Raw genomic sequence first — 23858 nt, 5'->3', positions numbered from 1 at the left:
GCAGATAGTATGCGTTATTCAAAAATACGCTGTATAGGTGATTTTCCTCTGCTCTTTGTAGTTTCTCAGTGCTGCAGTGTGTGGTGGTTTGTTGAAATCATGTTCTAATGCAGCTGCGTTTGTGTGTGTGTTGGGACACTTGTTTCTGTACTTCAATATTTGATCCTTTTGTGTGGTTTTCCTGTAGACGCTGGTTTGAAATTCCCTGTTGACTGTTTGCCCTACTATGACATCTAGGAATCGCAGTTTGTTGTTGTTTTCCTCTTTTGTGAATTTTATGCCAGAAGGGACATTATTGATGGTCTTGAAGGTTTCTGCTAATTTGTTTCATTTAGTGATGACGGAGGTGCCATCCACTTAGCAGACCCAAAGTTTGGGTTGGATAGCTGGCAGAGTTGATTGGTCGAGTCTCTGCATTGCTGCCTCTGCTGTGGATGTGGGTGACTCCTTTGTCATCACTAAATGAAACAAATTAGTGGATTATTATTATATTAGCATATTATTGATGGTCCAGAGGCACTAATGCTCTGCCAACCATCCAACTCAAACTTTGGGTCCACTACGCGGATGTGGATGATACCTTTTGTCATGATAAATGAAACAAATTAGCAGATACCTTCAAGACCATCAATAATATCCTTACTGGCATAAAATTCGCAAAAGAGGAGGAGAACAACAACAAACTGCCATTCCTAGGTGTAACAGTAGAGCAAACAGTCAATAGGGAACTTCAAACCAGTATCTACAGGAAAAACATGCAAACGGACCAAATACTGAACTACACAAGCAATCAGCCCAACACCCACAAACGAAGCTGCATTAGAGCATTATTTTAACGAGCCGCCCACACACTGCAGCACAGAGGAAAATCACCTATACAGCGTATTGAAAAATAACTGGTACTGTCTGCCAATTTCTCAACAAACCCAAGCAAGCAGACAAAACGTGTCCAGAAACCCTAGCCACTCTCCCCTACATCAAAGACATCTCAGAAATGAGTGCCAGACTACTCAGACCTCTTGGCATCATGGTAGCCCACAAACACACTAAAACAACAGCTAATGAACTTGAAAAATCCTGCACAGACAATGAACAAAATGAATGTCATTTACAAAATAACTTGCAAGAACTGTAACAAACACTACATTGGACAAACGGGCATAAAACTATCCACCAGGATATGTGAACATCAACTAGCCACTATAAGACATGACCCACTGTGACTAGTATCCTTGCATACAGATGAGGAAGGACACCACTTCAACTGGGACAACACATCCTTCAGAGATACACATGAGAATTCCTAGAAGCATGGCATTCCAACTGGAACTCTATCAACAAACACATCAAATTGGACCCCATCTACCAATGAAAAGAACAGAAATGACATCACCATCCCAAGGAAATCTAAATACATAAATAGAAAGCAGGACATAATACCAGCACTTCACTGGAGACTCACTGATCTTTCCTAATATGGTGACGAAACATCTGAAAAATGAACCTTCCAGCTCAGCGACCAAACTTGTATCTATGGTTAATGTATTCCTCACCTTATTTAAGGAAGAATGTTAAAGCCCTGGAGAGCGTTCAAATGAGATTTCTTAGAATGACATCAGAAATGAGGGATTTCGGATAACAATAAAGGTTAGAGACATTGGGCTTATTCTTCTTGGAGCAGAGAAAATTAAGAGGTGACCTTATTGAGGTATTTAAATTTATGAGCAGTTTTGACAGGCTAAAGAAGGATATTCTGTTTCCACTAGTTGGTATGTCAGTAACTAGGAGTCGCAATTTCAAGATTGTCAGTAAGAGAGCCAGGAGCAAAATGAGGAAAAACTCCTTTTTTCAGTTTGTAGCATTTGGAATGCGCTGCCTGGGACAATGCTGGAGTTGCAGTCCAAAAAAGGTTTCAGAGGAGCTGGATGTACATTTGAAAGTAATGAATTTTGAGGGCTGTGGAAATAGGGTTAGAGAATGGTCAGGCTGGGTAGCCCTTTTGGCAGCTATATGGGTCAGGTGGCCTCCTTCTGTACCATAGAAGTCTGATTCTATCTGTTGTCCCACAGAAATATTCTAGAATGGGATTAGTCTGTGTTGTTGCTGGTTCTCCACCTGCCAAAGTAGAAAACAGCCCTAAAATGCATTTGGGGTCTTGTGGGAGTGGGGTAGAGATGGGAGAGAAATCTTTTCTTTGCATTATGCAGGTGGTTGGTGAATTACCTCCTGTACTTACACCATCCAGAACTTCATGCAGAGTATAATATTGTGTGTCTATTTCTTGAAGATATTTTAATATGCTTGTTTTAATTTTGACACTGATGGCATTGTGGAAGTAATCTAAGACAAGCTGAGAGGAGTTACTAGGGTTAAGTGCATTTGAAAGTTGTCTTGATACTTCAATTCCTGTTCAAATGAGCTTGCTCTGGTGGGTACAGATGAGATTTACCAGAATGTTGCCTGGAGAGAGAGGCTGGATAGGTTGAAGTTGTTTGCTTTAGATCAGAGAAGGCTGAGGGAAGACCTGATTGAGGGAGGTGGATATGAAGCAGCTGTTGCCTTTGGTTGAAGAGACAATAACGAGTGGCCATACTTTTAACAGAAAGGGAAAGACGTGGAAGGGGATTTGATGAGAAATCTTTCACCTTGGAGGATGTAGAGAATTTGGAATGCGCTTTCTGGGAGGCTAGTGTAATTGAGAAACCCTGCAATATTTAAAAAGTATGTGGATGAACACTTGAACTGTCGTAACATTTGAGGCTTTGGACAAAGTGTTAAAAAGGATTAGTGTGGATAAAATGGCACAGACTTTGAGCCTCTTCTGTATTGTATGACTGTTCACTTGAGTACTATCTCAGTGTTACTTCCTATCGTTTAAACAAAAACATTTTTAAAGTGGAAAAACAATTGCTGTTTAAGTTAATCATAATTGCTTGTAACTACAATTCTTTTTAAAAAAATTTGGATAGTGACCGTTTTATTGTTAGCTTGTTTGAACAATTAGTTTTAAATGATATTTCTGGCAGTTCTAATAATTACTGTCTCAGAATGAAAACTTTGCCATCCTGTTAGACTCACTCCTTTAGCTAACAGGCCAGAGGGTGTCAGGTGCATGATGTGTTCAACTTTTCATACTTTCTTTGTGTCCCTACGACACATGCGCTCATGGGGAGCAAAGGGCAAAGATACAGCAGAACCAAATCATGCCCCAGTGCCTCCTTCAGAATGTAGAAATTTCGAGTCATGAATCAGATTTGAGTGGTCTTAAGTTATTTCATTTGAGAGGCTAACACCAACACCCCCCCCCCCCCCCCATCCCACTCCATTTCCAAACCTTGATTCTTGACCAAAATAATATAGTTATTCTACTGCCAAAGCAACTAATTTTTATGGTTCCTGTGGGCCATTAGTATTGAGATGTTTGAGAGCAGTTAAGAGAGTACCATCCGATCTACCATTCATGTGCTCATCCCTCATTGTCCCCCTAAGCTGAAAACAATTCTTGCCCCACTTCTTAGCCAAGAGTACTTCAGGATTAATTATATTACCCAGCTGTCACTCAGGCTATCATTGTGTTGACTGTGGGCTAAATCTTATAAGTTTGTAAGTACACTTGGGGCTTTTAATGATAGAGGGATCACTGAAACCTTTCAGTTTAAAAATTGAATGGTGTTTAAGTTTGTCTTGATGCTTTTCAAAGTTGCATTTAAATAGTTTCTCAATCAGAATCGAGATGTGTGAAATAAGAGTAATCCATGTCTCTGTTTGTAAGATAAATCACAATTTTGTGTGGAGATGTGTGTATCCTTTTTACACTTGATATTTTTGAAGTCAAACAATCTTCATGTCATTAGAGATCTTACAAGCTCTCACTCTGTCAGTTATGCCCTTGTGGGGGTATAGTTCAGGTATATCAATGCCTTAATACCCAATCTATCTTTCTGTCTCACTACTGGTTCAGGTGAAGTTAAGGATAAAGTAGAACTAAACAGCATCTTTTAATGTGCAATGTACCATCTAGAAATAATGCCTGAGAAAACATAGCTACAAATTTGAAACTGTACCAAATGTTATCTGTCTCACTTCGGTCACAACCCAGTAAATATCAAGGTTTCTTTAACAAGGTGATGAGTGAGTTGTTAACTCTAGAAGTAGTTGTTTCTGCCACATGGTTTTGTGGTTGATTGCTTCAAGACCTGAATAATTCTGGACCTTGTACTTCCCTGATCTATATTTGGGTTTTTTCAGCTTTCCTGGATGAATTTTTGACAAAGTATGGGAGTCTTATCCCACTTACTGAAAATGATGTTCTGATGAATCTAGAGCAGATCTTCCATCAGAATTTCCATGACAGGTATGTGGGTAATATTAGGAAATCATTATGCTGGATTATTTTCTTTTGTTAGTAATATTTTTCCCTTTCCATGTATTTCCCTTTTTTACCTTATCTCGTCAACTTGCCTTACAGACGTGCTTTTTTGTTTGTTTTATTTCAACATTGATTTCAAATAACCTCCCTCAACTCCCTTTCCAGACCCTCCAGTTCTCTTGCGTTCTTCTGATCGACTCTTCCTTCCGTTTACCAACTGGATTCATTCTTCCCATCGACCAACCAGGTCATTCACCTATCCCTACCTTAACCCCCCCCCCCCCCCCCCCCCCCCCCCCCCCCGATTTTTTTTCTCTCGCGCTCTCTCTCTCTCGCTCTCACTTTCTCTCACACAAACGCACACGCACACACCCAACCCTTTTATCTGCAGCTCCCCTTCTACCCACCCCCAGTCCTGAAGAAGAGTTACATCTGAAACGTTGACTACTCTACCTCCTGATGCTGCCTGGCTTGCTGTGTTCTTCCAGCCTCCTCCTTGTTTACCTTGTTTTATGTCAATAGCTAGATTTTGTGCAAAATACTCAAAGTAGTAATGGACTGTTTTATTGGAATAGCTATATTGTGCATAAAGAAAATCACCTGTTCAGTTAAGATTTGCCTGAGATCATATGGCTCTCATTCTGTTATATGCAACTGTTATATTAACTGATAAGAATATATCTTATAATGAGAAAAGAGAACTCATTTACATCACACAAACATTTGTTGTCTATCTTAATTGTCCTTGAACTGAGAGGCAGTTGAGAGTAAACCACATTGGAATCACATGTAGACTTTCCTCTTTAAAGACCATTAGTACAGCAAGTGGATTTTTATGATAATTGATAAGATCATTACTGAAACTAGCTTTTAATTCCATGTATACTGATGAATGTATATTATAGCTACCATGATGGGATTAACCTGGATGTCTGGATTGCTAGTCTAGTGATGCAATCTCCTCCTTGTAAAATATGGCGCTATTTACAGTTGCATCCCCGTCCTAACCTCTAAGCACAACAACCAATTGCAGCTGAAAAACTGATTTCTATTTGGCTGTGATTTTGTCCACCGTGAAACAACCTGGCATCATTTATGATCCAGATTCCCACTTGTGTGAGATTATTGTAAGACTTCTGGTACCGGTGCGACTAAATCTTGGTGACATTTGGTGCTTTCAAGAAAGAAAAGGTGATGTGGTTTTGAAAGAAAGACCCACTTTTTTAATGTATCCTTCATGCAAGTCTAGCAAACGACTGTTCTTTGTACTGCTGTTATGGATATCTTTTAACTGCTCTGCTCATCCCAGATATGATCTTATTCAGTACAAAAGCAATGTTAAAATGTATCTTCTGTGTTCTGGGTGTTTCAGGAAAACCTTTATCCGGATGGAAATACGGAGGTATCAGAAAGCGCAGGTGAACAAGCCAGAACCCAGTTTCCAAGTAGTTTACAACAAGCACGTTTTGACTTTGGATGACCTGGCTACACTATATGGAGAGAACTGGCTAAACGATCAGGTCAGAGAAGGGTCCAGCTATGCTCAAGATGTTTATCTCTGATAGATCATTGCAAGGGTCACATGTATTTCAGAAAAGTGACAGCTACAGTGCTTTAATGCTGCAGTGATGTTGGAGTGTAAGCCTAGAAGTGCGAGCTCTAAAGTAAAGTTTCAATAATCTTAGTCCTGCTTCCTGCAGACATTCTGTTCCATTATCTTAGTTCCTCCATCTGTCATTATCTGTCCAATGATGTCGCCACCACTATCCCACCAAGAATTAGTCTCCTTTTTCCTCAATGAAACTTTCCGCCTCCCTCAGCTGTCAGAGCCCTCAACCTGTCTGACCCATCTCCTGCAATTTTACCTTCACCCATCTCATTTCCTCCCCACACAGTGGTTGGGTTTCCCTTGTCCTCATTTGCTACCCACCTTCCCTTATTCAAAAGATCATTCTCTGTCATTTCTGCACCCTCCAGCAAGATACTGCCACCAAATGCATCGTCCCCTCCCCTCTAGTATCAGCATTCTATTGGACTGTTCCTTGTCCAGTTCTCCATCTGTCCTAACGTGCTCAAACACTACCGGCTCAAAGGCTTCTTCACAGAGGTCATGATTTGGAGGTACCAGTTATGGACTGGGATGGACCTAGCTAAAAATCTCACAACACCAGGTTATAATCCAGCAGATCTATGAGGAAGCACTTCATTAGGTGATGAAGGAGCAGCGCTTTGAAAGCTAGTGCTTCCAAATAAACTTGTTGGATGATAACCAGGTGTTGTGTGATGATTAACTTCACATAGGTGTAACACTTATCCAGTCACCACCTTTCTCTTCACTCTCCCAAGGCTGTAGGCACATCTTCCAGGTGAAACAGTGCTTTGTCTGCTCTTTCAATCTATTCTGCTGGATTTGCTGCTCACAATGCTGTCTCCTTTACATTGGTGAGACCAAACAAGGACTGGGTGATCACTTTGTGGAACAACATTGCTATGTCTGGAAGAATAACCCAGAAATTGCTTGCCATTTCAAAAAGCACCTTGCTGCCATACTAACATTTCCATCCTGGGCCTACTATAATGTTCCATTGAAGCTCAGCAAGAGCCAGGAGGAACAGCACCTCATTTTCCATTTGGGTACTTACACTCTCCAGGACTCTGTTCCACAACTTCAAAGCATGACACTTGTCTTCCATGAATTTCCACCCCATCCCCCTGTTAAAATCCTCAGAGGCCATGAATTGTTGACTTCATTTTCACAAGGGTGAGTCCTTGTCTCCTTTTTCGCACCTTCATTTACACCCTTTTTACATCTTTTTTTTTTCTTTACCACCATGAGCACTGTCTTTTTTAACTCTGTCGGAAGTCATATGACTCCAGGTTATAGTCCAACAGGCTTCTTTTAACTCACAAGCTTTCGGACTGCTGCTCCTTTGTCAGGTGAAATCAACTTGTTCGTACTCCTGGTGTCATGTGACTTCTAATTTTGTCCACCCCTATCCAACACTGGCCCCTCCACATTATAGCTTTTATGCTCTGGACATCCTCTCCATCTGTTCCAATTGTTCCTCCTCCCCGTGTGTCAAAACATAACAAACCATCATTTTCCATCCACTTTTAATTCTGAAGAAGAGCCCTGTTGGACTCTATGCTAACCATGTTTTTCACTGTAAGGATGCTGCCAGATCTACTGAGTTCCTCCAGCATTTTATGTTTTTATTTCAGATATCCAGCCTCTGCAGTATTTCATTTTTATTTAAGGCTTTGCTAACTTGTACCCAGGAGCAAGTGCTGTAGCAGTGAAAAATTTCAGATATATTTAAATAAAGATCTGATTAAAATATAACAGTTGAAAAATTAAATGAAATTGTATATCATTGAGTAGAAAAAAATTAAGTAAAATTGAATTTATTTTTAAAATTTTAAAACTAATTTTTCTAAAATCAGTGGTGAACACACGCTGTCAGCATTTATCATAGGATTGTTGGTGTCAGCAGACATTTCATTTGTTTAGGTAACCACCATTACTCCCCATGTGTAGTTGTATAACCTCCACTAATTGGTATAATTTAGTTTCTGTAACTGTGTAGTGAAATCATCTTAGCCAACTGAAAGATGTGGTGGTGACTGTTTGGTTTCCTTGCAGGTAATAAACATGTATGGAGAACTGATTGTAGATGCAGTACCAGATAAGGTGGGTTTATGAATCATAGCATTAAGATGGACCTTTGTTAGAAGGCTCATTATTGTATGTTTGATAGCACACCTCATTGTTTTAATAATTATTTATTTATATTAATTTCTTTAAATCATAGCAAAGTAATGTGTTGGGGCTGAGCTACTCAGCTGATTCATCTCCAGAAAATACCAAATATTGCCTTTTGTATTGGGAATGATGAGAAAAAGAAAGAAACTTTTTTTTGTAAAGAAAACACCCACCTCCCTCAGCTTTTAAAAGGAAAAGGCTTGTGCAGAGCAGGAAGGATCAACTCAAATCCCTGGTTTGTTTTGAGTTTGATCACATCTGGAGGAGTAGCTCTGCTGTTTAATGGTCCAGATTAAAATGGAGAAATCCACAAGTTTACCTCCCTTAATTGCCAGCCAACAGTTGCTGCTGGAAATACATTTGTGTGGGTTCATCTCTGAGGATTGGGTCAGGCTCAGCTGCCTTGCACTGCAAAAAATGGCCACTGAGGTTACATTAGTTGATATTTGTATTGAAATTTGGCTACTATTGATGTCTTCAGGAGGTGCATATCTGGCAGAAAGGCGAAGAGAGGAACATTCATACTATACTAACTTATGCTTTTTAATTTTGCTTAATCCCCTCTCCAGGTTCACTTCTTCAATAGCTTCTTTTACAAGCAGCTTCAAACTAAAGGATACAATGGAGTGAAGAGATGGACAAAAAAGGTGAGTACTTGAAAGAGTGAATTGTGGCAGCAAGGTGACGTTTGGATGTTTAATAAGCTTTAGGATACAGCTGTTCATTCTTTGTGAAATCTATTGATGTTTTGGTGAATCCTGTACAGTACCCTGTGCTTTTCTTAAGTGTTGTAATGTGGTCTGGTATACGTCACTGCAAAGAGAGAATATTGCTCATCTGTATGACTGACTTGCCTTCTCCTTATGGAAGCATATCTTTACAAAATATTAGAAAGTCAACCTTCTCCAAAACAGATAAATTCGGATACAGGTGATTGTTCTGTCCCAAACCAATTCTGTAGGTAAAAATGAAGACTGCCACTTTGTTACATAGTCAATATAAACTAGAGCTTCCGTGTTTTAAAGTTTATGATTTTTTTAAAAAAACCTCAAGTTCTCGTTCTCCCTTCTATTTCAAAACCAGTTTTAGATCTTTGGTGCCATTTTTGCCTATGCTTTTCAGCATTGTCTTCGATTTTGCATAGCTTTTGTTCCATTATCTCTAATCTGTGTTACTCAAGCTGCCTATTCTGGTTTTCTTTTGATAGTTGTCTGCCTGACTGAAAGGTTCTATTTTTGTTTTTGTGTTCAGGTGGATTTATTCAGTAAAGCCCTACTACTAATCCCTATTCATTTGGAAATCCATTGGTCATTGTTAACAGTTGATCTTCCAAATAGGAAAATTTGCCTTTATGATTCTCAAGGCATCCATTTTAATTCCTGTGTTCAGGTAAGTCAGTTTTTCAAGTACTTTCTATTGTATTTTTTTGTCTTAGCCTTTTTGTTCCTTCCTAAAGGCAGTGATGTGTTGCAATCTGGTTACATGAGTACTGATAGAAACCCTGAATAGTAGCAGATCATTCAGTCACAGAGCTGGAATCTCTCCACATATGCACGTTTTATGTTGGTGGATATTAACTGAGTAGAAACTCTGCCTGACTTTTCATTCTTTTTGTTCTCATCCTAACATTGGAATTGAGGGCAGTTGTAGCATTCCCAACGTGAGCGTTTAGTTAGTGCAGGTAAGAGAGTGATAGCATGTCATTCCTCAGAGTAGCCATCTAGAATTTTCTTTTTAAAATGGTGAAGTAGGGTTCTTACAAATAGGTGAAGTCTTTTCAGCTATTTGGATGTAGAAAATAGATGTTGATGCAATTTTGTGTGAGCATTTCATATTTACATCTAGGATGTAACTTCATTTGGTATTTTAAAGTTTATCTGTAAATTAAGGAATTTTACCAGACATTGCAATATGCAATCAAATAACAATGTACCCTTGTTACCAGCACCATATAAAAACCACTCAATAGAAAGTTAATATAAAACAAAATCTGCGATAGTCCTTAATGCATATACAGCTGCAGTTGGAGATTTGGGATCAGAGCACCTGTCAGATGGTTTAATGGCTAAAAGTCTTTGTTGGGCAATCTCTGTTATGAATATATTATTAAATATACTGGCAGTATTATAACTGAGGCTAGAACAGTGCATTGTTGCTCGAGTCCCACTAATCCATGACTCACTACATTAAAAACATCTTTTGCCATGTTATTTCAATCACTCTTTCAAAACAAATTTGTTTTAACCTGAGCCGAACAAAATTACTTTCTTGTCAGAACAGAGATGGATGGGGCAGCTTGTTCTTTGCAAGTTTCCCTTCAACTTACCTTGTTCTTAGGGTCTTGTCCAACTCAGTCAAATAAAACAACTCTTTCCAAACCAGCCCCAAAAAAGATCTACAGATAACATTGCCAGTAGCCTTGTTTTCAAAAAAAATTAGCCATGTCAACAGTGGGTACATTTCTTTAAAAAAAAGCTTCATGTATTTCCGCAAAATTTGAAATAAATACATTTTCCTCAATTCTTCATACTCTAGTCCCTCCAAGAAATATTAAAGTACCTTTTAATAATAATAATCCAACAAATTAATGTTATTAACTAAATTTTCTGTTGCATATTACAACAACAACTCAATGTTATGGTTCTTCTTTATTCAGTAAATGAACACAGGGTTTGTTCCAATTCGGTGCTACCATACAATGGTTGATATTTATGTCAAACTTATTGAACTTGCCTCTGAGTCAGAATGTTGTGGATTCAAATCCCAGATTTTGAGCACCAAAGTCAGGCTGACACTTCCGCTTGAGGGAATGCGTCACTACCCATTTTTGCCTCTTATCTAAATGGCCCATGTTCCTATCCAACTTTCAGAAGAGATGTTATGCCAAGACTGTGCTACATTCTTAAGTAGAAGCAAAAGATTTAATGGCACTGTTTGAAAATGAGCTGTGAAGTTACTACCCAAATTCTGGCTGATGTTTAGCCCTCCGTTAACATCACAGAAACATTTTATTTGGAGAAAAATGGCATTTCTATTTAGGGAAACTTTTTTTTAAACAATACATGACTTTTAGAACATAGAACAATACAGCTCAGGACAAGCCCTTTGCCCCTTGATGTTGCGCCGAACTGTGAATTAGTCCAAGCCCATCCCCTACACTATCCATTCATCATCCATGTGCATATCCAGTGATTGTTTAAATGCCCCTAATGTGGCTGAGTTAGCTACCTTGGCAGGTAGGGCATTCCAAGCACTTACCACTCTGAGTAAAGAACCTGCCTCTCTGACATCTGTCTTAAATCTATCACCCCTCGTTTTGCAGCTATGCCCTCTCATACAAGCTGACGTCATCATTCCTAGGAAAAAGATTTTCACTGTCTACCCTACCTAATCCTCTCATCATCTTCTATGTCTTTATCAAATTCCCTCTTAGCCTTCTTCTCTTCAATGAGAAAAGACCCAAGTTTCACAGCCTTTCCTCATAAGACCTTGCCTCCAGACCAGGCAACATCCTGGTAAATCTCCTGTGCACCTTTTCCAATGCTTCCACATCCTTCCTGTAATAGGGCGACCAGAACTGTGTGCAATATGTGATTAGTGCGGCCACACTAGCGTTTTGTGCAGTTGCACCATGACTCCAGAACGCAATTCCTCTACCAATAAAACCTAACACCATATGCCGCCTTAACAGCGCTATCAACCTGGGTAGCAACTTTCAGGGATCTAAGTACATGGACTGCAAGATCCTTCTGCACATCCACACTACCAAGAATCTTTCCATTGACCCTGTATTCTGCCTTCCTGTTATTCTTCCCAAGGTGAATTTCCTCATATTTAGCTGCATTGGACTCCATTTGCTACTTCTCAACCCAATTCTGCAGTTTATCCAAGTCCCCCTGCAACCTACAACATTCTTCCACACTGTCCACTACTCCACCAACTTTAGTGTCATCTGCAAACTTACTAACCCATCCACCTATGCCTATGTCCAAGTCATTTATAAAAATGACAAACAGCAGTGGTCCCAAAACAGATCCTTGTGGCACACCACTAGTAACTGGACTCCAGGCTGAATATTTTCCATCAACCACCACTTGCTGCCCTCTTACTGAAAGCCAGCTTCTAATCCAAACTGCTAAATAATTCTCAATCTCATGCCTCTGCATTTTCTCCAACAACCTACCATGTGGAACTTTATCAAATGTTTTACTGAACTGCCCTACCCTCATCCATATGCTTGGTCACCTTCTCAAAAAAAACTCTGGGGTTTGTGAGACATTACCTGCTCTTGACGAAACTATGTTGACTATCTGCCATCAAATTGTTGCTTGCTAGATGATTTTAAATCCTATCTCTTATAATCCTTTCCAAGGCTCACTAGTCTATAATTACCTGGTCATCTCTGCCGCCCTTCTTGACCTTCTTGCAATCCTCCAGTCCTCTGGTACTAAACCTGTAGACAATGCCGACTCAAAGATTTTCTCCCAGTGTTGCAGATTCCATTGTTTCAGTAATCAGTTTGTTGATCTGTAGGCGTGGTCCAGTGACAAAATATTGCAGTAGTTTTTCTTGCGGGCCTATAAGAGAATGAAGGGCGAGGGTTCAAATGTAAGCATTAGTGGTGATCGCTCCCTAATGGAACTGAAGTAATTGGACTCCAAAGAAGAAGAGGATGAGTTTACTTGGCACTGATGCAATGCTACATTGCATATATGGTATGAAAGCAGGTCACTCAGTACAAACAATCCATGCTGAATATTCTTTCATCAGGGTTCTCTCTACTGTCCTCCAATCCAGATGAGAAAGTAGGCACATCCATGATTCACTGGTTGATAGAATACTGATTATTTTACTCTATATCTGAGAACAAATATTTTGTGGTCTTGAATGAAGGTTCATAGCTAAAGTATGGAGAATTTTACAATGTCCTTGGTGTCATCATCCATCCAAAAATCAAGCAGAGTACTAATTAAATGCAGAACAAAGCTCTTGCTATTTTCCTGCCTGACACAAAAAGCGCCCTAATACCAAGCAAACTATTCACCAAATCAACTATTGAGGTTGCTAATTGGTACTTGGTCATGTAATGTGAATGCTAACAATTTGGAACTGGATAACTGCTGCCATAGCATTGGTAGAAAGACTGATTTATATTTCATCAGTTTAAACTGGATTCAAATGGAATATGAAGAATTGTAAACTGCATTCCGTGGTCTTCAGTGTGCTGTTCACAAACATTGTAATGTTCTTTTCTTTAAGCAGTTGCTGTTCAATCTTTAGAAATGTGAATGATGATATCTATCTGTGTAAAAGTAAGGCGAGTAAACATTGCGTACTGAAATGTGAACTGGGAAGGTTTTAAAGTATGTAGGAAGTTCCTTTGCATCACTTCCTGCAGTCAAATCAAAACTGTATTGCCATTATGTCTGTTTTGTTTATAGACTCCCTTTTTGAAGAGAAGAGGCTAAACTGCTTAAGATCTCTCAAATCTTTCCTCAAGGAAGCATCTCTGATTTATGTTGCAGAATTATTTGGGCTGCTTTTCTCTATTGTTTAATGCACTACTGACAAAACGACAAATGGAACTAGGTCAGCCAGTCTGATAACAAATGAGAAGAGTCTAAATCCGGGACTATAATCTTCATTCTAATCGCTGCAGTGAACTAAATAAACATTATTTATTTAATTGCTATCACATTTGAATTGTGTTCCTCTCCATTTAAAAATTAATAAAGTATGCTATCTTGGAAAGAATTCGATTTAAATGACAAAGGTAACAGAGGAATCCTAAATTGAAAGACAGATACTTTGGACCAAAAGAGGAGAATAAAAGATGCCAAAATCAGAAAAGGCAAAGCAAAAAGAAAGACTTGCCTCATCCTGTGGTTAAGACCCATTAATCTTTCAAAGTGACATGAGTGGAGGTCTCCTTAGCCCCATATAAGAATCCTTAATGCACCCAGTATGCTTGAAAAAAAATGCGATTCATGTCCAAATGTAAAAACATTCCAGCTTTTTGGTTGGTTATTCCCAAAACAGGAAGTGGTGTAAAGGAACTAATGGGGCTGTGAAGAAGACAGGCCATATGTCAAGCATCGTGTCCAAAAACAAATCAGGTGAGCAGCAGGATTTTTCTTTAATGCTAATGGGCAATTAGATAAGTTCTTGGAATTTAGGATTTTGATCAAATCACTGATATAAGTTGTTCCAATAGAAGGTTGGCCAAGTTGTGAAGTCACCCGAGTATAGGCATCCTCAACAAAGCTACTCAGAATTTTGAAATGTATTTGGAGGAAATTCCTTGACAACAAGGAAAATTGTTGTTCGCTGAATACTTGTGTTTGCAATTATTGTACGGAATTCTGTACTTTTGTTCATAATGCTTGCTGATTTTTATTTGTGTGTTATTCACTTACTGTAAGTGCTTTCACTTCATAGGTAAAAGGCGGGCAGAAACTATATTGTTTCTCTATGTTGCAGCTATGAGCAAGGACAGCTTTAGAGTGTAATTATTGTCAAGCAAATATTTACCTTAATCTTCCTGTCTCTTTGCAACCACTTAAGTTTAATATGCCAGTTTCCATGATGACTTGGCCCAGGCTAGCAGTTTGTTATTTAAGGATTCCTGGACACAAACAAGGTATCTCCGTCCTTTAATATAGTGAGATTCCTCATTATGGCACAGCTACACCATGTTATAATTTAGTTAAAATTGCTTATCTTTGAAATTACGTATGTCCATAGTGAAATTGTTCTTGAAATATTTAGTTTCAAGGAATACTGTAGGTACTGTTGTGGTTTGCAAAAATTAGACTCTTAAGGTTGATGCAAAGCCAAGCCATAATGCTGGAGAAACTTGGGTCCAGCAACGTCTAGGGAGAATAGCGTTAATGTTTTGAATCCAATCTGAGTCTTGCATTAATATTCAGGATCTTGGTAAATATCTTGACCCACACAGAATTGAACTTGGCTTCCATCTTCATGCAGCTAACTGGGGTAATGTGCTGCAGAATGACTCTTGCAGTTGTGGAAATATATCCCAGGCAAAAGCAAGCCCCTTCAGGAAGGAATTAACATTGTTGAACAGGGAGGGGGCTGGTTGGCCTGAGTTTGAGTCTTTGATTCTCAGCACAATAGCCAGAAGCAGCTTCAAAATAGTACATTTTTAAAAAAAGTCTTGCTGTCCATGATTTACCTAACTTACTTGGTTCACAGAACATTCTGAAATATTTGAAGACAGAAGCTGGTGAGAGGAATCGTCCTGCATTCCTGGAAGGGTGGAAAGCATTTGCCACGACGGTAAGGTTTGAACTCACCTCCTTTAAAGTTCAATTTATAGCAAACTTCCGATTAGCGCACACTTTGCATACCCTCGTTCATATGAAGATTGTAAACTGCAGCTTTGTAATATGTTCATATAAACAAGTTAACTTCCTCCAGTACCCTCCACTAAAACAGATTGCGCAAATGTTTAGTTCTTGTGCTGATCTCAGTAGAGTTGATGATGTTATTGCAGTTAATTTCAAGGGAGAACATTGTTGATTTATAAATCTGGCTGAGCAGTGCTTATATGTGGATGTGATTTGAAGACAAGGTTTGAGTTGACTGTGATATCCTACCTTCCCATGGGTATAATGGTAGTCTACAGCAGAAATTTGGAGTGTGGGTTAGGCACATAGGAGTATGCTATTCAGCCTCTAGAGTCTTCACTACAGTTCTAGATCCTGGTTGATCATCTAGCTCAAGACTATATTCAACACTATCCCATTTCCCTTTGTTGCCATTAGTGGCTATCTGTCTCTCTTTGTCTTGAACTTTATATAATGACTGAGCTTCCACAGCGCTCTGTGGAAGAGAATTACAAAGCTTCATCACCCTCTGAGTTAAGAGGTTTCTCCTCATCTCTGTTCTAAAGGCTTGCCTTTTATTCTGAGACCGTCCCTAGTTCTGATCCTTCCTGCTTATACACTGTCTATTTTTGAGAATTTTGTAAATTTCTATGCAATTGCCCTTTATTCTTATGAACTTCAGAGAATATGGGCCCAGTCTCCTCATAGGGCAGTCCAATCATTCGAGGAATTAGTCTGGTGAACCTGTGATACATTCCCTGAATTACAATTGCAGTATATCCTTCCTTGGGCAAGGAACCAGAAGTGTACACAATAATCCAGGTACAGTCTCAGCAATATTCTATACAATTAAAGCAAGACTTCTTTCCTATTGTACTGAAATCCTGTTTAATAAAAGCTAACATGTTTGCTTTCTGAATTGCTTGCTGCACCTGCATATTAGCTTTCAATGACTTATTAACAAGGACACCTAGATCCTTTTGGGCATCTCCACTTCAAATCTTTCGCCATTTAAAAAGTACTCATTATCTGAATGTAGGTTTGCTAGCTGAGCTGGAAGGTTCTTTTTCAGACGTTTTGTCACCATACTAGGTAACATCTTCAGTGAGCCTCTGGACAAAGCACTGCTGATGTTTCCTTTTTTCTATTTATATGTTTGGGTTTATTTATGTTGGTTTTGTCATTTCCTGTTCTTTTTCTCAGGGAGTGGTAAATGGGGTCCAAGTCAATGTTTTTGTTGATAGAAGCATGGCATGCCAACTGGAACTCTAGGAATTCTCGTGCGTGCCTCTGTTTGGCTTGTCCTAAGATGGATGTGTTGTCCCAGTCGAAGTAGTGTCCTTCTTCATCTGTATGTAAGGATACTAGTGAGACAGGGTCATGTAGTTTTGTGGCTAGTTGGTGTTCATGCATCCTGGTGGCTAGTTTTCTGCCTGTTTGTTACAGTTCTTGCACTGTATTTTGTAAATGACATTAGTTTTGCTTGTTGCCTGTATAGGGTCTTTCAAGTTCATTAGCTGTTGTTTTAGTGTATTGGTGGGCTACCATGATGCCAAGGGGTCTGACTAGATTTGCAGTCATTTCCAAGATGTCTTTGATGTACGGGAGAGTGGCTAGGGTTTCTGGGCGTGTTTGTTGCTGAGAAATCGGCAGACTGTGTTCATTGGGTACCCATTCTTTTTTAATACACTGTTTAAGTATTCCTATACAGTGTATTCAAAAGGACAGGTACCCAATGAACACAGTCTGCAGATTTCTCAGCTACAAACCCAAACAAGCAGACAACAAACGCATTGGCTTAGACTCCATTTACTACCCCCTGAGAAAAAGAACAGGAAATGACAACAACCCAAAGATATGATTAGAAAGCAGGAACTATCAGCAATGCTTTGTCCAGAGGCTCACTGAAGTTGTTACCTAGTATGGTGACAAAACGTCTGAAAACGAACCTTCTAGCTCAGTGAGCAAACCTACATCCAGAATCTCAGCCTGAGCTACAAATCTTCTCAAAACATGCTAGTCCTCTTTACCTTTGATAGAAGACACAAAGTGGATAACTGCTCACCATCTACATTATTTTCTATCTGCCATGCTCCAACCTCCTCATTCAGCCTACCTAAATCACCTTCAACCCTCTTTGTATGGCCCTCACAACTTCCCATCTACCAAGTTTTATATCACCTGAAGACTTGGAAACATTGCAATTGGCTTCCACATCCAGATTTTTGATATTGATTGTGAAAAGCTGAGGCCAAGCAATGATCCTTGCATTACCCCACTGGTCATAGCCTGCTTACCTAAGAATGACCCATTTACTCCTGCTGTCTGCTTTCTGCCTGTTATCTAATCCTTAATCCATGCTTGTAAAAATGCTCATAAGCAAAATTAAAGTGCATAGGATTACAAATCTTGTGAGGGTCTTTATGAAAAATATTCTGAAGATGAAAATGGACCAATCCACTAGGTTCCCCCATGTCCACCCTGGTGCCATATTCAAAAAAATCGGATCAGTTTATCAATTTGTTAAATCAGTTTGTTTTCCCCTCTCATAAATCCATATTGACTCTGCCAAATCAGACAATTATATTCTAAATACACTGTGTCACATCCTTTATAATAAATTCTAATTTCAAATTTCTTGGTCCTCTTTGCCTTCTAGAATTCTCCCAGTTTTCAGGCTTAAACTTTTTCTAATTTTTTTTAAGTTTCTTCCTTTGATCTAATGCTACCTTTAACTTCCCATGTCAATCATGACACTCTCTTGATTTTCCTGTTGGACATTTTAACTAACTGCTGGCCATCTTCCAAGAATCCTTAGATTCTGGAAATATTCCTAAGGACTGGAAAACTGCTAATGTTGCAACTTTATTTATGAAGGGAAGGCGATGAGAACCAGGTAACTATACACCAGTTATGTCTGTTTTAGGGAAAATGTTAGAGTGATGTGTTAACAGCATTTAGAAATACATAATAGGATCAAACAAAAGGGACATGGCTTCATGAAGGGAAAAATTATGCCAAACAAATTGATTAGAATTCTTTTGAGGAAATAACAAACAGGATAAAGGGAAACAGTGGATGTAAAGTATTTGATTTTTCAGAAAGTGTTTGATCAAGCACTGCATATTAGGATATTTAATATGATAAGATCCCATGGTGTTGGAGATATATTAACATGGCTAGAGGATTGACTAATTAATAAACAGTTGGAATAAAGGGGGTATTTCTAGGATCACAACTTTATGGAGTGCTAGAGGGATTGGTGCTGGAGCCACTATTATTTACAAGTTACATTACTGACTTTAATGAAGAAAGTAAATGTACTGTAGCCAAGTTTGCAAATAACACACACAATCTGCAAAAGGACGCAGACAGGTTAAGTGAGTAGGCAAAAAAATCAGTAGGTGAAATATAATATGAGAAGATATGACATGACATTATGTAATTTGGCAGGAAGAATAGAGAAAATTAATATGATTTAAAAGGAGAGAGACTGCAGAACTCTACAGCACAGGGGGATTTGGAAGTCCCCGTTCATAATCACAAAAAGCTAGAATCCTTGAGAAGGCTTACTAAAACGCGACAGGGCATTAGTTGGACCACAGCTACAATTCTCTGAATGGTTTTGGGTGTCTTTCAAAGAAAAGATAATTTGGCTTTAGAGACGCTCTAGAGATTCACTAAGCTGATCTTGGGTATCTTTAGATAAGATTAGATTCCCTATAGTATGGAAACAGGCCCTTCAGCCCAACAAGTCCACACCAACCCTCCGAAGGGTAACCAACCCAAACCCATTCCCCTACCCTATACTTATGCCTGACTAACGCACTTATTACTGTGGGCGATTTAGCATGGCCAATTCACCTGACCTGCACATCTTTGGATTGTGGGAGGAAACCAGAGCACCTGGAGGAAACCCACACAGACGCAAGGTGAATGTCCCAACTCCACACAGACAGTCGCCAGTGGTGAGAATTGAACCCGGGTCCTTGGTGCTTGAGGCAACCATGCTAACCACTGAGCCATTGTGCTGTCCCTGATGAAGGATTGGTTAATGAGAAATTAAGTAGATTGGGTCTGTACTTAATGGAATTTGTGAAAATGAGAGGCAACCTTATTGAGATGTACAAGATTCTTATTGGTTTTGATGTGATGGATGCAGAACAAATATTTCCCCTTGTGGGAGAATCTAGGCCCAGGGATATAATCTGTTATGAAGGTGTAGAGGTACTATACTGTTAAAGTACAGATTTGAGACAGCCCAGGGAATCCCTTGTGGACTCAGACCTGTAAGCCTCTCTTGGTTCGTCCCAGAGATCGTACTCTTTGGTCGTCTGGAATAAAAGCCTCTTACAGTTTAGTTTAATTTTAGTCATCCCCTTTATTTACCAATAGCATCACTGTTACAACATAACACTGATACCTATAAGCCAAACTAACTAGGTTCTCATAATCCAGGAGAGTAAAGATATCAGCTGTTTAAGAGCCCTGGCAAGCTACTCTGCTATACTGACACAGTGGCTATCAAAATGGCTTCCTTTATACAAAAAGCTTGAAAAATACTGCATGTTCTTAATTAGATGGATAACAGTGAAAGACAATAATTTGTAAGGAAGAGAAGTTAATTGACAGGTCTGTGTGTGCTTGACTGATCGCTCCTACAGGTCCTGAGCCATTCATCAGGTGGGGAAAAACAAATCCAGCCGAGTTAGGCATCTGCTGGTGAGATAAGTTCCTATCATACAGAGGTACCAGTCTGGGCTAGTTGCAAGAGTTCATAAGGTACTCTTGCACAGCTTGCACAATGGATGCAATTGTTAGGTTTAGAATAATTTTTAAGCTAGGAGCAGATTCCTGCTTTTGATTTAGGCACCAAATCATTCTGTACCTGAGGCGGAGATGTTACAGTAAGGTTGCATTTAAACTGATTCATTAGTCTTGAATTAAACATGCGTTCTTTTCAGGGTTGTGATTCAAAATCAAATAATACATAAGATCTGACTAGTTAGAGTTGACAGTGGAGCAGTCTATAAGGTCTGCAGAATGGTCTCTCTCTCTCTCTCTCTCTCTCTCTCTCTCTCTCTCTCTCCCTCTCTCTCTGCATCTCTCTCTGCATCTCTCTCTCTCTCCCCCTCTCTGTATCTTTCTCGCTCTCTCGCTCTCTATCTTTCTCTCTCAGAATAAAAATACAGATGAAGAGGAATTTTACCTGAAGGTGATGTCGATTCTGTAGAATTCGTTACCACAGATGGCTGTCAAGGCTACATTGTTAAATATATTCAAATATATATGTGATAGATTTTGTTTTTAATGAAAAGGTTTATGGAACTAAGGCAGGAAAGTGCTGTTGAGGATCATCAATTCAGCCATGAACTCACTAAGTGGCCACACAGACCTGAGCTGAATAGCCAATTCCTGTTCCCACATCCTGTAATCTTAATGGAATGTTTTGTTTTGAAAACTAAGCATTAATTCTTTAAATTGCATATCAACCGTCAAACCGTTGTATTTTTCAAATTCAACACCGCTAACTACTTCCTCATGCCTTCATTGTTGCCTTTCAATTGAAGATCCTTGTTTCACATTGAACTATATCTTTTTCAAGCTTAATGGAAAATTCTACCATATATCAATATTATTAATTAGCCCTTTCACATTGCTGATTACTAGATCTACAGTAATCTTTCCCTAGTTAGTTTTCCTCAGTGTTGAGAAACCATGTCCAATACATTCCATGAATTCTTCCTCCATATCATTGGTTTTCATTAGAATTACCCACTCTGTATGTAGGTTGAAGTCATCCATTCCCTTGCTACATGCAAACATCTAATTTTCTGATTTGTACTGTGCCCTTTTTCTGTTTTAAATTACAATTTAAATTCTCATTCCAAGGTTTATCTGCTCATATAAAACTGTAACCAATGAGGCAAAAAGAGAAGGGCTTGCAGTAACTCAGGAAACATTATTTCAGTTATGAATAATACTATGGGCATACTATGGCTGTTGCTTTCCAGTTCAACTTGAGTGTAGCTTGGTACTTGGTCTTGGGTCTTCAACTCCCAATTGGACAGCGGGTTAACTTTCATTTCAAACTTGGTGCGCAACTTTATTGCTAAAAGCTGCTGCTTATTAACTGTTTCCAGCCTGCAACAATCAATTGTTATTGTGTCCCGATTGTCCTAGGTGAAGTGAGACTCTTTTCTAATTGGTTTAGATACAGTTAAGCAGAATATTGTAGTAATCAATGTACTTTGTGTAGTAATAGCTAAATTAATTATGTAGTGTTAATTTTCCAACTAATCTTGCACGTACATTGCCACTATGGTTTGCAGACTTATAAATCTCTGACCAACACTTGCTGCCCCTTGCTGTTCTTTAGCTCCATCCATACAGATTCTACACCTTTTACTTCCTTTTTAGGCTACTCCTCCAAAATGCAAATATCCCATAATAATCAGTTCCTCTTGAACACTCTGTAGCTAATGTAATAATACCCTTTAACATGTAGTGCCATGAATTCACTGATGTGTGCAATGTGTGCAAATGGTGGTAATGGTTGTTGAGGTCAATCATCATAGGAGAAAGTGCGGACTGCAGATGCTGGAGATCAGAGCTGAAATTCTTCTGCTCCTTTGATGCTGCCTGACCTGCTGCGCTTTTCCAGCAACACATTTTTCAGGTCAATCATCATAGCCCTAGTTTACCATTACAGAGTATCACTATCTATAGCTGTCTCTCTGCATATGCAGCACTACTCTGACAACATCCAGGTTTGGGCTGATAAATGGCAAGTAACATTCATGCCACACAGCTGCCAGGTAATTACATTTTCCAACAAGAGAGAATCTAACCTTCAGCCTTGACATCACTGGCATTAGTCATTGAATTGACATCACAGAGATTGCCATATATCAGACACTGATCTGTACCAGCTTTTCCACATTCAGTTACAGCTTTTCTGCTTCTCAGAACTGGCTTTTCTATCTGAAATCCCTCTTAAATTTCTGTTGCCCTGATAAACTGGTTTAAGTCCATCAGCAAAAGTACTAATACATGTCTCTAGGAGGATATTAGTCCCAGTCCTGATAAAGTAATCCTCATTGTACAGGTTCCATCTGCCTCAGAACAGACTCAGTCCCCAGAATTCTAAAGTCCTTTCTCCTGCACCATTCCACCCAACATTTACTCAAGTTTCTTACTTCTATGTTGGCTAGCATTTAGTACTGAGAGCAATCCTGAGGTCTTGCTTTTCTGTCTTTTGCTTAGCTCCCTAAAGTTTAACAAAAAACTTTAATTTCAGGACTTTATCCCTCTTTCTGCCTATGTCATTGGTGCAAAGGTACAGCACAGTCTCTGGCTTACCTCCCTTCCCCAAAAGAAAATCCAACAGCTACAGTGTGACATACCAGACCCTGGCATCAGGGCAGTGATGTACCATTCTGTAGACATGTCTACAGCCACTAAACAGCCTGTCTGGTCCCCAACTGTAAAATTATCCAGCATTCTTCTTCCTCCACCCACACCTGTGTGCCTCAGCTATTTGCAGTGCCAAAAGCTTGTCTTCCACTGCATTATTCTTATGAGTTATTGCCATCATCCGTATCCAAAATGGAAAATCAGTTCGTGAGTGAGAGAGATTCAGGACTTTTGCCCTGCCTCCGTCGTCTTTCTAGACTGCCTGGAAATCATGCATTCCCCCTCTGTTTAATCTACAGTATGACCACTTGATTAAACATACTATCCACATGGTTCACAGCTATGTGGGAGTACCATAGTGACTGCAGTGCCACTCAAGTTCTGAACCCAGAGTTCAAGATTTTGCAGATGGACAATTCCTTCCACATGAAGAATCCACAACTTCCCACGTAGCACAGCACAGTATTCCACGCAGCTGAACTGTCCTGCTATGCCTGAAAGTGTTCTTTCAGACTATTTACCTTCATCCGAAATTGAAAGCAAAAAATAAAATTACTCTGCAATCCAGTCCAATGAATATAACTCTTTGCAAACAGATACTTCTCACCCTAGCTTATGGCTTTGCTGTGATGTCAGTCTTTTGATTTTTTTTTCAAACCTGGTATTTTAGAACACACTCGAAGCATCCCTCTGCATACTCTCCCAGGTAAGTGTATGCCTTAACCCAATGCTTTGTCCCCTGTGCAGGCTTGCCCAGTGCTGTGTCCTTTTTGTCCTCTCTGCATTTCCTTGCCGGTATGCTGACTACTGTCTCTCCCAGGTAAGGGATGGACCTGACCCCGGTGCTCTGTTCATATATCTCTGCCCCGGTGTGTTTAATTGCAGGTCTGCCCTTTCTCCCAGGTAAAGGTGGGCTGCAAGTCCCACTCACTGTCCATATTCTCTATTCCTGGTGCATTTC

At 39.4% G+C, this 23858-nt stretch overlaps 1 protein-coding gene across 1 annotated transcript in view; it reads left to right on the top strand.

Annotated features, from left to right (window-relative positions):
- LOC140478644 (uncharacterized) overlaps positions 1-23858 on the top strand; it is a 38842-nt gene that overhangs the window by 8903 nt on the left and 6081 nt on the right. Inside the window, exons 3-8 of the mRNA XM_072571860.1 lie at positions 4249-4354; positions 5742-5889; positions 8013-8060; positions 8702-8779; positions 9384-9521; positions 15348-15431. Coding sequence (XP_072427961.1) covers positions 4249-4354; positions 5742-5889; positions 8013-8060; positions 8702-8779; positions 9384-9521; positions 15348-15431 — 602 coding nt within the window. The remainder of the gene's footprint in view (positions 1-4248; positions 4355-5741; positions 5890-8012; positions 8061-8701; positions 8780-9383; positions 9522-15347; positions 15432-23858) is intronic.

The sequence above is a fragment of the Chiloscyllium punctatum genome, chromosome 6 (genome assembly GCF_047496795.1).
Source record: "Chiloscyllium punctatum isolate Juve2018m chromosome 6, sChiPun1.3, whole genome shotgun sequence".
Taxonomy (NCBI): domain Eukaryota; kingdom Metazoa; phylum Chordata; class Chondrichthyes; order Orectolobiformes; family Hemiscylliidae; genus Chiloscyllium; species Chiloscyllium punctatum.
This window is presented reverse-complemented; position numbering and strand designations above follow the sequence as displayed.